A 15,023-nucleotide genomic window follows, 5' to 3' on the forward strand; every position below is an offset into this window, starting at 1 on the left:
AGTAATACTATAGGTCAATTCTGAACCGCTTCTGGCAGAGAGATGGGTTCTTCTGACCTAGAAGTACTAGAAAACTGTTTACATTTATGTTTTTGTTTTTTTAAAGTTTTTTTCGGCACAGACACCTTTATTTAACAGTAGACAAACAGGAAACCGGAGAGAGAGGGAAATGTGACATGCACCAAAGGACCTTCGGCCGGGATTCGAACCAGGGTCGACTCCGTATGGCCACCACCTGCGCGCCCCTACATTTATGTTTTAATCTCAGAGGAGTTACTGGGCCATCATACATTGCCTGTAATGACTTTGATGAAAAGGACTGAGCAACAGATGTGAACAGACAACGAGGACATCGAATAATCAGGAGCTCATCAGTACAGTACACTGCGCCATAGAAAAGTGCTGCAAGCAAAAGCCTCTACCTCTCTTGGAAATGTGTATTTAGGAATCTTTGTACCTGAAATATCCTTAAGCAATCTGGCAGACCTTCAAAAAGCTTGCCATGCTTGCCTCACAAAGAACAGAGGGACGCGGATGCTACAGTATATGTGCTGCTGAATTGTACACAAGACTGCTTAGACAAACCTGCAAAAAAGAAAAAATGAATCAAAAGCACCTCAGAGAGCTGGAGAGGGTGTTAAGAAAAGCATCATCTAATTGCTTGCTCATAGATGCGAAGCACATATTCTGCACTCTTGAAGGCGGCATTCACATTTTTTTGACCTTGATGAATTATCTGTTTTTATTGACAGCACTTATTGATATTTCTTAAAAGCGCAGGCTAATGGAGTTCTATTGAGATGATTAAATGAGTTGCTGGTGCCTGGATTAGCCCGGTCTCATCTCGCCGGCACAGCTTGCATTATCATACTGAACAGACGCATGCGTGTGCAGAGTCCCAAATTCCTGCGACTGACATCTCCAGGGGAACAGAGGAGCGATGACTACATCCGACCTACATTCACCCCACCCAGGCATGCTTGCTTCCAACTAATGACACACACAAACACAAACACAGATACTCAGTCACACTATAGGTGGATTCATAGAATAGTAATAGGCACAGTGCAGGAAGAGGGTTACTCCTGCATGCATATTACACAATTTCAAGGTGTTTCAAAGATACATCTCTGAGGGTGTTAAAGCCCTCACAATGGAACAAGCTCCTAATAAACTCCTGATGATTGGGAGAGAAAGTTTTCCCAGGCATCGATGAAAATATCATTTGTATATCAGCACAAAACCATTAGTAACAAACTTAAAGCTACTGGAGCTCATTCAAATGCCCCAGGCATGGAAACAGTACTATTGGATTTCATTCAAATATTTTGCAGTTAAATTATTTTATACAAATTGTATACATATTATTTTAGTTGTTTAGATTCTCAGAAAAAAACTATGGCAGGGAAAACACCCTATTAACAAGAACTGAGAAGAAAAAAAACTATGACGCATGCTGAAGCCCACGAGTACATCTTCAAACCGCTCTTTCAGTGTTTCCTGTGCTGTACAGCATCCTGGTTGGAGTGATGTGGTTTTTTTCACACTTTTGAATGTGAGGGGTATTTCTACAGTTACAGCCCACATTTAGACCAGAATCTGTTGATCTATACAAACCATTACTAAACTAGAAAGTACTGAAAGAGCGTCAATCTCCGCTGACGCTGACTAATCCTGTAACTTGAACTTACACCTAAGACATCATTTCAGTTACGTCAAACCTGCACTACACCTGAAACTGAAAACAAACCATTACGATTTCAGCAATTTATACCTCTGTTAGTTTCATCTCCATGGATACAAAAAAATAACACTCTTAAAAAGGTAGAAATCCAATAAAGTCTGTAATCAACTGTTGCTTGATCTAAGACCTGTCTGTCCACCTAATTTTATTGAATCTAAAACTATATGGGCCTTGGCAGAAGTAATTAATGGGATAAAAATATTGAATGTTATGTATTATGTACTAAGGACTAACTAGAGAGCAGTATTGATACTCAGTGGATTATCCTACTGAAATAAAGTGAATTTAATTTAATCCACATAATCCCTCTCAGTAACTCAGAATTACCACACTTAATATTAAATCTGATTATTTTGTTTGCTGCGGACCAGAATTTGCAACTGTGAATTGAATATGTGGTTTCTTCCTTTCCTATAGGTATATTTCACACAAGCACAATAACTTTTACCTTATGGTTTTGAATTAAGAAAAAAAAAACAGAATAAAACAAACCACCAGCCATGATCCAGCACTGCTTGAAAATACGTGCTTAACTTCCAATATTGGAAACTTGCCTCGGTCAGTTAATCCTAAAGAGGACTGAACCCATTCGCTGGTTAGTTACCAAATAGGCTGTTGCTGACAGACTCTTGCACAGAAAAACATCTAAAAAAATATAGTAGTGTTGTTGACCAGTCCAGCTGCATTTTCGCCATATCTAAAATGTCTACAAGACTTTAAAAACTTGCCATTAGTTTTACATTTACAGTTTAACATTTAATGTTATTCATTATCTTTAGTTAACAACCTTAAAACGTACCAACAAAGACAAAAAAACTGCTGCAACCTTGTACCAGCATCTAGAGAAAGTGTATGCAATGAGTGGTTAAATTCAATGCCAAAGAAAGTAGGCAGTATACAAAAGAGGGGCTGACGTCAGTGTCGAGTGAAAATACCTGTAACTCAGTGCAAGAATGGGACAGACAGCACACACTGCTGTGCTGCTGACAACTAAATAAGGGATGATGAAGGTAAAAGAGGAAACAATGGTTGCAAAATAAAAACAATTCATTTCCTTAAAAAAGGCCTTGCCACAAAAGCTAAAATCAATCCATTTATAATAACACATGCTTACACACACACACACACACACACACACACACACACACACACACACACACACACACACACACACACACACACACACACACACACACACACACACACACACACACACACACACACACACACACACACACACACACAAGATCTTGTCGCCCCAGGAAATGGGCTTCATACATCTTGTCTGACTGCAATAAAGCAGTGCCTAAGATTCTATTTCCAATAAACGTCGACTGATTGGAAAACCCATTCTAATATCAATTTCCATCTGGGCCCTTTAAAAGGCAATCAGCATAGCTTCATCTCGGTATATCATGGGCTCCTTGAGATGATGACACAGCACTGGCTCTCTGCTTCTGCATAATGGCCTTCTCCTATCAAGGCATCTGCAATGAATAATACCACCCATGAATGGGCTATTTAGTCTGTGTTCGCACAGATAGGGGCCACTTCTCTGAATATTAATCCAGGGTTTTACACTTCATATGGTTCTCTCAGGGCTGCACCATTTTTCATTCGGAGGAGTAAGGCACTTAGTGTGATTTGGCACACTCAGAGTTTCTCTCTAAGCTTTCTCAGAAGTGACAGTGGTGATTACCAATGGCATCTCACTTTGTTTAAGATGCCCAGTGCCCACAAAACAATGATTTAAGTCAAGAAATATTAATTTCAGCTCTAAAAATACTGTCAACAGCTTACTACAAAGGTCAGAGAAGAATTTCCACAAGTGAAATCACACGAGGTAGTCCTGCCACTGCAGAAGCCACAACATACCATTTCAACTTTCAAAAGCACTAAAAATAATATGTAATCCCTTCTTTGACATTAAATCAGAGTGCTTGTTTAAAGCACCACTATGACCAGAATGCAACTTTTATATTTGCCATATCTGTAAAAAAATAAAGGCCAGATGTCTCTTTTTCTCACCTTCCAGCCACTGCCCGCCTCCCTGTAGTAAGGAAAGTTATCACAGATCCACTGATAGATCTCGCTCAGTGTCATCTTCTTCTTTGGCGAGCTGTTGATAGCAAACGTGATGAGGCTGGCGTAACTGTAGGGCGGCTTGCCATCCTTGTGCTGCTGCACCTCCTCCTGGTCCAGCGTGGTGTTAGGATCCAGTAGGGCACTTTTCTTGCCCATGCCAGGCCCGTGGGCATTCTGGGCGTCCGCTTTGCGGATGGCCGCCTGCATGGTCAGCTGAGGAAGCCAATCCATGGAGGTCAGGCTACTCTCCAGCTCCGACGTCATGGTGACGGCAGGCTGGACAGGAGGTGACGGTGGATGCTGTTGGAGCTCGGTGACTGATGGAGAGAGGACCAGGTATGGAATAACAAATGGAGACGAATGACGGCTTGAGGATAAAATCGGGGCTCCCTCAGCTCAGGACATCAGCATGGCGTCTTCTCTAGGTGAACTCTGGGGAAAGAGGAGAAAGACATGTCTTTATCAGTCAACTGTTTTTTGTTACAACAACCAACTAAACAATGGAAATAACAAATATGTATATAACAGTACTGCAGATAACAGCCACAGGAGGAAATGTAATGGAGAAGACAACTATGAACAGCTCGCTGTACATCAAAAACCAAGTGTCTCTGTACGGTATGCTTATATTCGCTGTGCATTCGCTGGAGATCACAAGCCCACCACTTTCTCCACCACTTGCTGCTCTCAAAGCTGACTCATAGCTGGGACTCCATCTGCACAGAGAGAGAGTAAATGCCAGGCAATTGTTTTCACAACTGCCAGCCAAATGGGGGAATGGCTCAGGAGGAATTCCGACTCTCTTGAGGGTAGTAAACCCCCTCTCCTTTCTTCCCTGCCTTCCAGCTTGCTTGCTTGCCTGCCTCCTCGCCTCGCCCCCCACCCCCCCACCCCACCCCAAACTGAGCCTCTGCCGTAAACAAGCCAGCCAGTGTCGTCTTGCAAAGCGTCCTCGGCCCTGTGCGTGTCTGCCGTGCTGTGCAGTGTGCAGCCTGCAACAGCCTGTCTCTCTGTCCTTCTCGGCACACTGCCCTCCCTGTCTTAAAATAGAGGGGCAGAGTAGAAAGGCCTAAAGTTACAAACCGAGGTGAACATGGGCATCTGCGAAGAAAAAAAAAAACTGGGCAGAATGACAGTAATCTGGCAGAGGGTGAAAAACAGAACAGGAAGGAGAATGAGGAATCCTTACCAAGCTGTAGGTGAGAGAGAGAGTGTGAGTGTGTGTGTGTGTGTGTGTGTGTGTGCATGTACGAGCTTGAGTGTGCGAGTTTGAGTGTGCACTGAGGCTGTAAGGCTAGGAATAAATACAGTCTTGACAGCACTCAATAGGTCAAATGCCAAATGTTTATGTGCAATGTGGAAAAGTATCCAATTCATTTAACACACATTTTCACACTGTTTCAGGTCAATCTTAAATATTTTAGCAGAATTTTATTTATTAAAATGAAATTGACTCCAAATGCAGTTGTTCTTTTTTTTATTATAATTTTAGTCTTTGTTGAAAACTTTTTCAAAAAGGTTTGAAATATTTTGAGAGATTTGATCTATTGGTAAAGTTCACATGCAGTATTTAAAGTCTGAAATTTAGTTCAGCAGCAACTAAAAAATGAGGTGTATACATAAAAAAAAAAAAAAAAAAACAATCCCATGGGAGTCTGCTGTAAATATGAGGTGCAGCAAGAATAGTCAGAAATTCCTAAATTGGACAAACGGCTTTGGCAGCAGTTGGTCACAAGCAGTTTGTGGTTGTCCCTTTCAATTGATCTCTCACAGCGGGGGTTAGCTATCAGTGTAGACAGGCAGAGAGCGATGATGAAGGCATTTTTCATATATCCAAACAGAATTCTGAGAAGGGACAGACCAAATCCAGTTAGGGGAGATCATTAATGGAGTGAAACATCTGCCCGTTTCATCTTAAATCTTCCTTTCTGATCACTGTTGGGTTTAATAAGGTACAGTAAAGTTTCAAATTAAGGTTTTTGTTTTTTTTCAGATGAAAAATGCATTTACATTTGTATTCCTTTGATTTCCTTCCTTTATTTCAAAGTGATACTCCACCTTAAATCTATTCTTTGAGTATCAAATGCTTACCCCCTTTGGCTCGAAAGAATGCTGAGAAAATATAGCAGTTCCTTCACTGAAGGAGAACAGCAGCTTTAGTCACCTATAAGAATTTGAGGTTTTTAATGGAAGAAATATAACACCAAAGCCTATCAAACCACTCCTGCAGCATGACTAACCCCTGCTCTATCCAACTGTATGATCATCCATATGTTAAAAACTGTCTTATTTTTTGCCAAACTATGGTCAAATATGCATTTAGTCATATCTTGGCGAAACAAAGAATGCTTTGAACACACTGAACATAAAGATGGATGGTAAAAAATGCAATTTTATGGAGATGTAGTTTTGATTCCCAGTTTGAACATCTCTCTCCTTCAATGAGAAGAACCCACCATACTTTTTACAGCCACCTCTCAATTCTTTTGTTACTCAAAACACAGATTTGGCTTTCACTTCTCTCTGTTCACTTAGAAAGTGATCGGTTCCTTCCTTTTACACTGTGCGTTATCCTTCATTAACACTTGGATCATGTTTGTTCACAGGTTAGAAGGCTTGATGAAAACACCAAAAGCTTCGAGGCAACTCCTAACCTCTGCACTCCTGAGCCGACAGATAGATGAGCAGACTTTTTAACTGACTGCCAACAGGTGAGTCAGCCAAATGGGAGAGCAGTTCCTCATCCCCACAAAGACAAACAACTCAAACACGAAATATCTCCACCCTGTAACTGAAATCAAGGTGACTCACTGGCAGCTAATTGCAGTAATTTTCCCCTTCAAAAGGCAGCCTATACAAATAAAAAACAAATTAGATAGTAAATATTTACCTATATACCTATCAAACTGAATATCTGCAACATCCGTCAAAAAGGGCCCAAATTCATTACCAACGTACACCTTTAAATGAAACTCCTTCCGTCTCACTGTGAATGTTAAAGTGATCACAGTTGAGTCTGTAGCACATGTGATTAAACATTTACCACTACGCATAGTTTAATACAGATAGCATTCACTTTCTACTCACATTACTGAGAGCAATCCATAAAAAGCTGACACTTCAGCAACAATTACAAATCTTAATCTACTCCTCTGCAGTGAAGACATAACTAGCTTGTTCCCAACATTGTGACAAATGATTTCTTTCAAGAACAAGCAATATATAAAGTAGTTACAAAAATGTGTGCTTTCCTAACTAGACAGTGCATTGTTTTGTTTAGCCGATGCAGAACGTGTCACCTCCCGCTTTAAGTGTATCTAATGTTCTTTCAACAGCTTTTAGTCTAAAGCAAACAATTCAACAGCAACTCAAACCGCAGACTAGAAAATGACCAGGGATTTTATTGTTTCTACATTCCTTTGGTACAGAGTTGAAAAAGCTGAATATAATCTTCATAAAGATTATCGTCAAAGCTGTTGTACTGGATTGCTGTAGACTTAGCTACTGTAAGTGTATCCGATAACTGGGAGCTCAGTGTAAGTATCTATAAAAGTTAACTCTTGATGGCCTCAATGTAAACATTTCCCCTGACACAGAACCCTCGGTGGGAATGGGAGCAGCAAGGAGGAGAAAGCAGGCAGACCCTTCTGGTGGCTGCCGGAGGTGAGCTGACAGAAGCAAGGGTTGATGAAAGGCGCTCCGCCCCGCTACACGGAGATGCATGCCATTTGACCCTCCACGCTAATGATCCAGCTGCTACATAATCTGCAGGGCAAAGTCAGTGTCTTAATTAGAGAACCTTGGGCTGTGGCAGGAATGATGAAGCGCAACACAGCCAGGCAGTAAGGCGGCCCCCCTGCTGCCTTCATTAACCTACCAGGCTGCGGGACAGTCAGAGCAGGGACATGCCCCAGCCTGCTGCCGCGTCTGGGAGGACTGTACGAGTTTGAGAAGAAAAGCCAGGGAAGATGGAGCAGCAGGGGAGGCCATGAAGGGCACAATGATGCTGGTATCAGGCTGAGGAAAGAGCAGAAGTGGCAACAGTGTCTGCATCGAAAGGGGCCGCGAGTTCAGGCGTTATGATTACGAGCCCAAGGGGAACAGACTGTGATCCCACACACACACACACACACAGAGCTGCTTTGATCTAGCTCTAGGAAAAATGGGGTTCTGTCACTGTCTACGCTGCAAAAAACCCCAAAAAACTTTCTTTTTTTCTCAACTTTAATTTATTTTTTTTGTTTTTTTTAAAAGAATGGAGCACTGAGAGCATTTCCAAGGGCTCAGAGTGAGAAATGAACGGTCAAATTCATTCTCTATTCAACACTCAAAGTTTCTTTATCCTCTGGGGATTAGTGGCAGATTTAATTCTGAATGAGAAATTGAAAGTCTTTTTGAAACATCTTAATTTAAGTTCTTGACAGGACTCATCAACGTTTCTGCGGCCAACAGAGCACTGACAGCAAATCAGTGATTGTGTTTTGTGTCTCAGCTACTAAGGCCTAGTCCAGACATACATGGGTATTTTTCTTTCTTTCCTCCTCAAAAAAAGATCCCATCCCTACAAACACTGTTTAAAAAAATAAATAAAAATCTGTACAAATACAAAAACACTGTCCAGAGCATGCCAAACCAACAGGAGGAGATATAACCCTGACCCAAAAGCCATGCTGGCCAATCAGAAGCCTGAAAAAAAAGAGAAGCTATTTCCAGTAGGCTACCTATTTTGACCATGTTTGCCATTGCATGAAATGTTGCCTCATGTAAACAAAGGAGATAACTGTGCACACTCTGATGTCACATCCTCCACTTTTCCTAAAGGTTTGTTTTAAGCGGCCTGGAACACAGTTCGCATTTTACGTTGTCAAAAACACCTGCGCAGTCTAAGCCACTTTTGACTTCCACTACACCTAAGACAGACATGGCTCATTCAACCTGACAGTGTGGTTATCATGTATGTGCTAGGTCCTCTTTCATTCAAGAATTTCCGATGAGGCAACGACTTGAGTAACAACCGCAGATTACTCAACAAAACATAGCAGATTACGTCCACTTCATTGTGTTAAGCAAGTGCTTGCGGAGACGCAGGTCAGGAAATGCGTCATGAAATCAGTGCTGTTCCCCACGTCCGCTATTGCAAAATTGATGTTTATACTTAACAAGCGCTTAAAAATTTTAGTACCCCAAACAATACATGACGAGGATGAAATTAATATTTCAAGAGTGATACTGTTACAATGAATGGCACTTACTGTCTTCGACATTTTATATAATATGTTACAACCCTGCAGATGTCTAGGAATAAGGGAAGCAATATACTGCCGATGTAGTCAGGCAGGCACTTCCATTTATTTTTCAGTGGACCACAATGACAAAAGTTCTACTCAATAGTTAAATGGGAGTAACCAACAGAAAATGGAGTCAAGTGAGGAACAAAGGGAAAGGCTATGGGTGATGCCAAATCATAAAAGAAAAAACACACTTCCTAACCCAACAGATCCCCACTGACAAACTACAGCTGGAAACAGCTGAAAGAAATGAAATAAAACCCAAATTCCTGTCAGAATCCAAACACACACGAGCAGCCACCCAAATGGCCTCGTGTTCAACTACACAGTCAAGTTACCTACGTGTAGTGCCAAAAATAAAGAATGTATGAAAATAAAAAACTAAGTAAGCCTAGTCAGTAAGCCCAGATCCTGAAAGCACTATTCTAGTGTCTCAATCAAGTTAACGTTATTTCGGTTAAGCTCAGAGCAAACTGTCACACAAGTTAACGTTACTACCTGGAGACACAGACGTGGACTGCTCAGGTTAAATCTGGCATTTACTTGAAGCAGCTTTTATCATTTTGAGTGATTGATGGGGCAGGCTGGTGATTGGAACAAGTGATGGAAAGAGGAAGGACTAGCCGAGGATGGGGAAAAGTGAGGCACACACATGGGAGGTCTGGATGCGTTGAACCCGTAACACTGTAAGATGATCAACAGATAGTTAATCTAATTCTATTTAGGAGCATGGAGGCTTTAAGTGTCTATGTGAGTCAGTATGTATATATCTGTAATGGGGTCAGTATGCTTCAAACTAAGTACTTGTTGAATGACCCAGCAGCATCTGAAAACCTCGTCCCCAAACAAACATGGAAACATTAAAACATACAATTAACCCCCCCCACCACCACCACCACCACTAATATTAAAAAATAAAGTAAAAACAATGTACAGAAAAATAGAAAGAGGGAGAAATAAAATACTAGAATAGAGCATTAAATATAAGGTTGCAGCATAAAATAATGATTTGTTTTAAAATGATTAAAAGGACATAGAGTGCAAATGAAGATTAAAATGTAAAGCGCTTTAAAAGAGCTCAATCGTAAGCACAGGAGAAGAGAAATGTTTTTAACCTGGATTTAAAAATATTCACAGTTGGGGCTGATTTCAGTTCTGCTGGTAGTTTGTTCCAGTTGTGTGCAGCATAACAGCTAAAAGCTGCTTCACCATGTTTAGAACTCTGGGCTCCACTATCTGACCTGAGTCAGTAGATCTCAGAGCTCTACTGGGTTTATATTCTACTAACATGTCATTCATGTATTCCAGACCTAAACCATTCACCTTTTTTTTTACATCACCTTTGATTGCAGCCATTCAGACCAGCTCCAAACACTTTCGCTTCAGACGTGGTCAGACAAATGTCATATGAACCAGTTTAATTTTAGAATAGACTTTTCATGCTGAGGTTCAAACTCATTCACACAGGGGGTTTTGGTCTGATTCAATGCGGTTTCTCTGGTGTGCTACTGCAGCCTAAATTAGAAAAAACAGCTTTCAAAGAAGCTGTGCTTCATGTAATCATTTATTAGATTTCTACAAAATCACATTATGACAAAATTCTCATACTGAGATGTTAGGGTTCACAGTTCCCATGTCTAAATATGGTTTTATTTGATCAAATTACCATACCAGTAATACTTGGACTTTTTAAAATTCTAGGTTACTGCAACAGTTTCAGAACTACACCTAATGATTATTTTCACTATTAATTAACCTGCCAATTATTATCTGCATTAATCATTTGTCTATAAGATTGTCTGCAGATGTCTTGTTTCATCTGATCAAGATATTTACTTCTTTATCATGTATGACATAGAAAGACCTCATATTTAAGATGCAACCAGCAAAAAAATGATAATAATAATCATTGAAGTTGTAAACAATAGTGAATTAGTGAATTAATACTGTGGCATTTTACAAGTATTGCAAATATCAAACACCAGGATGCAGCAAATCCACATGAAGTGTTTTGTAATTTTGTGGTGTCTTATTTCAGTTTTTTTGGCTTGCAACAAAACTTAGTGTTACAGTTTCTTGCTGTGTCAAACTTCCACATAAATGCAACATTATCACCAGGGACAGCAGCTACGTTATTGTTTACAGTTACAAGCGTGATGGGACACTAACTGGTGGTTAATGCTAACCGATGGTAATTACATTTCATTGCATCAGTTCTTTTACTGTAAAGGATCTATTGGCCAGCAGTGACCAAACATAATCAACAGTCTCCCTAAATAGAGCGTGCAGGTGCAGCATGCAATTTGTACTAACTAAATGATTCTGCTTCAATAAAACTCTGAGAAAAGTCAGTTAAGATCTGAAGCTTTTTCACCCTTATACGACGTATCTGAATGATCTGGTGTCCTAATGTTATCAAAGATAAGAACGTAACATGTGTGCAATACAGATGTTATATTAAGAATTGTGTTCAGTGAGCAATATTTTATATTTATTGGGGTCATCTGCATGACTGATGCTTTATGGTAAATGCAATTAACAGTTAACATTTACTACAAAAGACTACTCTTTCTACTTTTTACCAACTTGCCACCATGTTTTAACACATTTTCCCCATCTCCTGCTGCAAGATGACAATGTTGACTGGGTAGACACTGGCAAGTACACTCCGGATCATCCAGTGTCCCTCAAAACTATTAATGTGAAGAAAAATAATGAATAGTGAAACTACAAAATGTGTGTTGCTAATACATAATTCATATTTGCAAGGTTGTACCATGTTTGAACCTGTTGACTAAAAATCGGTGTGTTTACTTTCATAGGAGCACATACACAGCATTGGCCAATGCCACATACCACAGTATTTATAGCCAAAGCCTGTTTGTAAGACCTGTCCCAACAGAATGATGTAACATTATACTTTGATACTGCTGAGTTTCTTTTCAGAGGATACAGTGGATTGTTCTAAATTGCTGAATGTGTTTTTTCGTTGCAGTCTACTGTACAGTATAAAAATCACTGTGCAAAAGACCTGACACCTGCTGAGACAAGTAATCCATCTTAGCAAACATGCCCAATTGTGCTTTTATTAAAATTATGTTAATGGTTCATTTAAAAATAAAAAACGCGGGTACCCTGTGTGTACCCTGTGTGTGAAGCTCAGGACATCAAAAATCGATGCAAAACTGTCACTAGGATCACTAGAAATGTTCAAACTGTGACATCTTACAGTATTCTCCTTTCCCTATTGAATATTTGGTATCAAAAATGGCTTCAGATTTCAAAAGTGTAAAATGAACATGTACAATGAACTGATCTGTGATGACTGAAAGGAGAACTGGTTGGTGAGATTTGAGATAAACTACCCACGAAATCCAAAATACCCTAAAATAAACTCCCACCTCTTCAGTCAAATGCAGCCTACACCTTATGAATGAAACTAACACCCTGTCTCTCTTTTGCTCTCTAGCTTTGTACAAAAGAGAAAGGGAACTACTGACTGAAGCAGAAGTAGAGGATGCACATTAAAGGGAAGTAGGTAAAACGAAAAAAGGTAAATAAAGCTGGTTTTATACTGTTTGAACTACAATACATGTCCTCTCAGTTAAGAGAAAAACACATGTACAAAAATCCGGTTGCAGCACATTCCCAGTGGGGAGCAGCATTTAAAGACATGGCATGACACCCCACAGGAAATGTTAGTCAAGGATAAGTAGCCTAACCGAAACAGACAGCAAGCACACTTAATGTTTTCATCTGCCGTTTCTGTTTAATAAAGTAAGATCAATAAACTCGACTAAATTAATTCATGCTGTGATTGACTAGCCAAATCAGTTTACCTGTAAGCTAAATGAATACAGGGACACAAAAATGCACAGATTAAAGAAGTGGACTAAATGCTAGCAAAGGCAGAAAGAGAGGGAAAAAACATCCATGTGTATTGCTGGTGTGAATGAGTCAATGTGGCTTGTTTGACATGGGTCCCTGTATCACTGTGTCTGTGCTCAGTGCAGCCTATAGGGATGACACAAAGGAATAAATCAACTGTTACTCTCAGCCATAATTTTCACTTCTCTTAAGAGGGAAAGCTACTTAGTGTAACTCAACATCTTGTCTTCAAGGTGAACAAGGTACAGATTCCTGTCACATTACCAATCGCCCGAGTAAACACCCTTTCTTTTGTCTGCCCTGCTCAGCGTGTGTAATCTGTGTAGAAACAACACTGCACTTTTTAGCAGGGGCATGTACTGTATAAATATGCAGTTGCTGACCTTGTGTATGAACAGTAAGTACAACATATTTACCCAAGACTTTATGTTTGTTTACAATGATCAGCCAGAATCCCTGAAAGCAATAATAAATAAAACAATGTATGATTAAACTACAGAATGTTTGAGCTGCAAATAGCATTTTGTAATCTGATTTTCACCTGTTCTGGTAGATTTGAGCCCATTTACTATAATTTTTCAAATGTTTGTTTTTAGAGGGACACGTAACACACTGCATTGATAAATGCCACAAAACATCATTTACATACAGCTTAAGCTGGTATGCAAGACTAACCCAATAGAATAATGTAACCTATTTAAATGGGGGTTGAATCCCTGCTGAATAAAATGTATAACAGACCTGCAGTATGTACACAATTCAAGACTGGTTTATACAAGCAATCCACTTTAAATATTAGCATGATTACAGTTACAAATCAACTCAAACAATGTGATCATTTCCAAATTATCATGTCCCTTATTGGTCACAACATTGATTTTGGTTAGAGACACATTCTGTATTCAGTGATTTAGTGTTGAATTAAATTATACTAATTTTTTCAGGGTTAAGGGCTCTGCTTTGTAAGGTAGCTTAGTTTAGTAATAAAGCATGGTATTATTGTTACCATTATTATTATGTTAGTTACTCTGGGATCACTTTCAGTGACCAGATACCTGAGTGAATTACCTATTCAACACACCTGAATCAGTTAGCTTTGGCAGTATATTGTAAAAAATATTTGCTGCCAGTGTACTCTTGCAATTCATTATGAGTACACTGGCACCAAGCACAGCTGCTTTTTGTAAATATATGGATCATAGTATTTTTACTTTAATTTCCTTTGTAGATTGTAATGTGCCATTTTGAGTTTCCACTTTGCTGTTTCAACTCATGTCGACAAAATGACACCTACACACACACAAACATATTATATTATTATGTAACATCCCACCACAGCTAGCCTATTTTTTATTTTCTACCTAGAATATCTAGCTGCCTACCTAGAACAACTTCCCCTCAAATACCTGTGCATTACTGTCATCATTTCCTCTCTGAGAAAAGAGTAGGCTATTCAGCTCACATACGCACTCCCACTTGCAGACACAGTACTGTTGATAGGTAACAGACCAGTGCTCTCCTGCACTTATCTGCAATTTCCGCGATTAATCCCCTTTTACTGCAGTCATGGATCCGTCACGGGTAACACTCCAACAGCATGTGTCTGCTCAGCTACACAGACACAACCATTAAGACCTGTGATGGTTGTACTGCCTCATGTGCTACCACAGAACTGCAGACTTGATGAATGCTGCATTAAAAACAATGTCACTAGGATTCAAACAGACCACAATAAATATTTACACGACTGAATGTTAAATGGGAGGGAGGGAGAGAGAGAAAGAGAGAGAGAGAAAGACACCTTATTATGACAAGAATCTTCCTGTAGTGTGATGGTAACTTGGCAAAAGGGAGGGGAATCGCTAAGCGTGCTCCCTCTGTTATGCCTGAAGATTTGGCACACGCACTCACAACAACAACAGTGATGTAACCTGGTAACAAGCCTTTGGCATCTTTACTCTCGACCGAAACCCAGGTCATACCTTCCATATCAACGGCTTTATATCCAGCGTGGGAGA

At 39.9% G+C, this 15,023-nt stretch overlaps 1 protein-coding gene across 1 annotated transcript in view; it reads right to left on the reverse strand.

Annotated features, from left to right (window-relative positions):
* Positions 1–15,023, reverse strand: part of foxj3 (forkhead box J3) — a 78,112-nt gene that overhangs the window by 39,670 nt on the left and 23,419 nt on the right. Inside the window, exon 2 of the mRNA XM_053315282.1 lies at positions 3,773–4,261. Within this exon, the coding sequence (XP_053171257.1) occupies positions 3,773–4,093 (321 nt within the window). The 5' untranslated portion in view covers positions 4,094–4,261. The remainder of the gene's footprint in view (positions 1–3,772; positions 4,262–15,023) is intronic.

This window comes from Scomber japonicus, chromosome 3 (assembly GCF_027409825.1).
Source record: "Scomber japonicus isolate fScoJap1 chromosome 3, fScoJap1.pri, whole genome shotgun sequence".
NCBI lineage: Eukaryota > Metazoa > Chordata > Actinopteri > Scombriformes > Scombridae > Scomber > Scomber japonicus.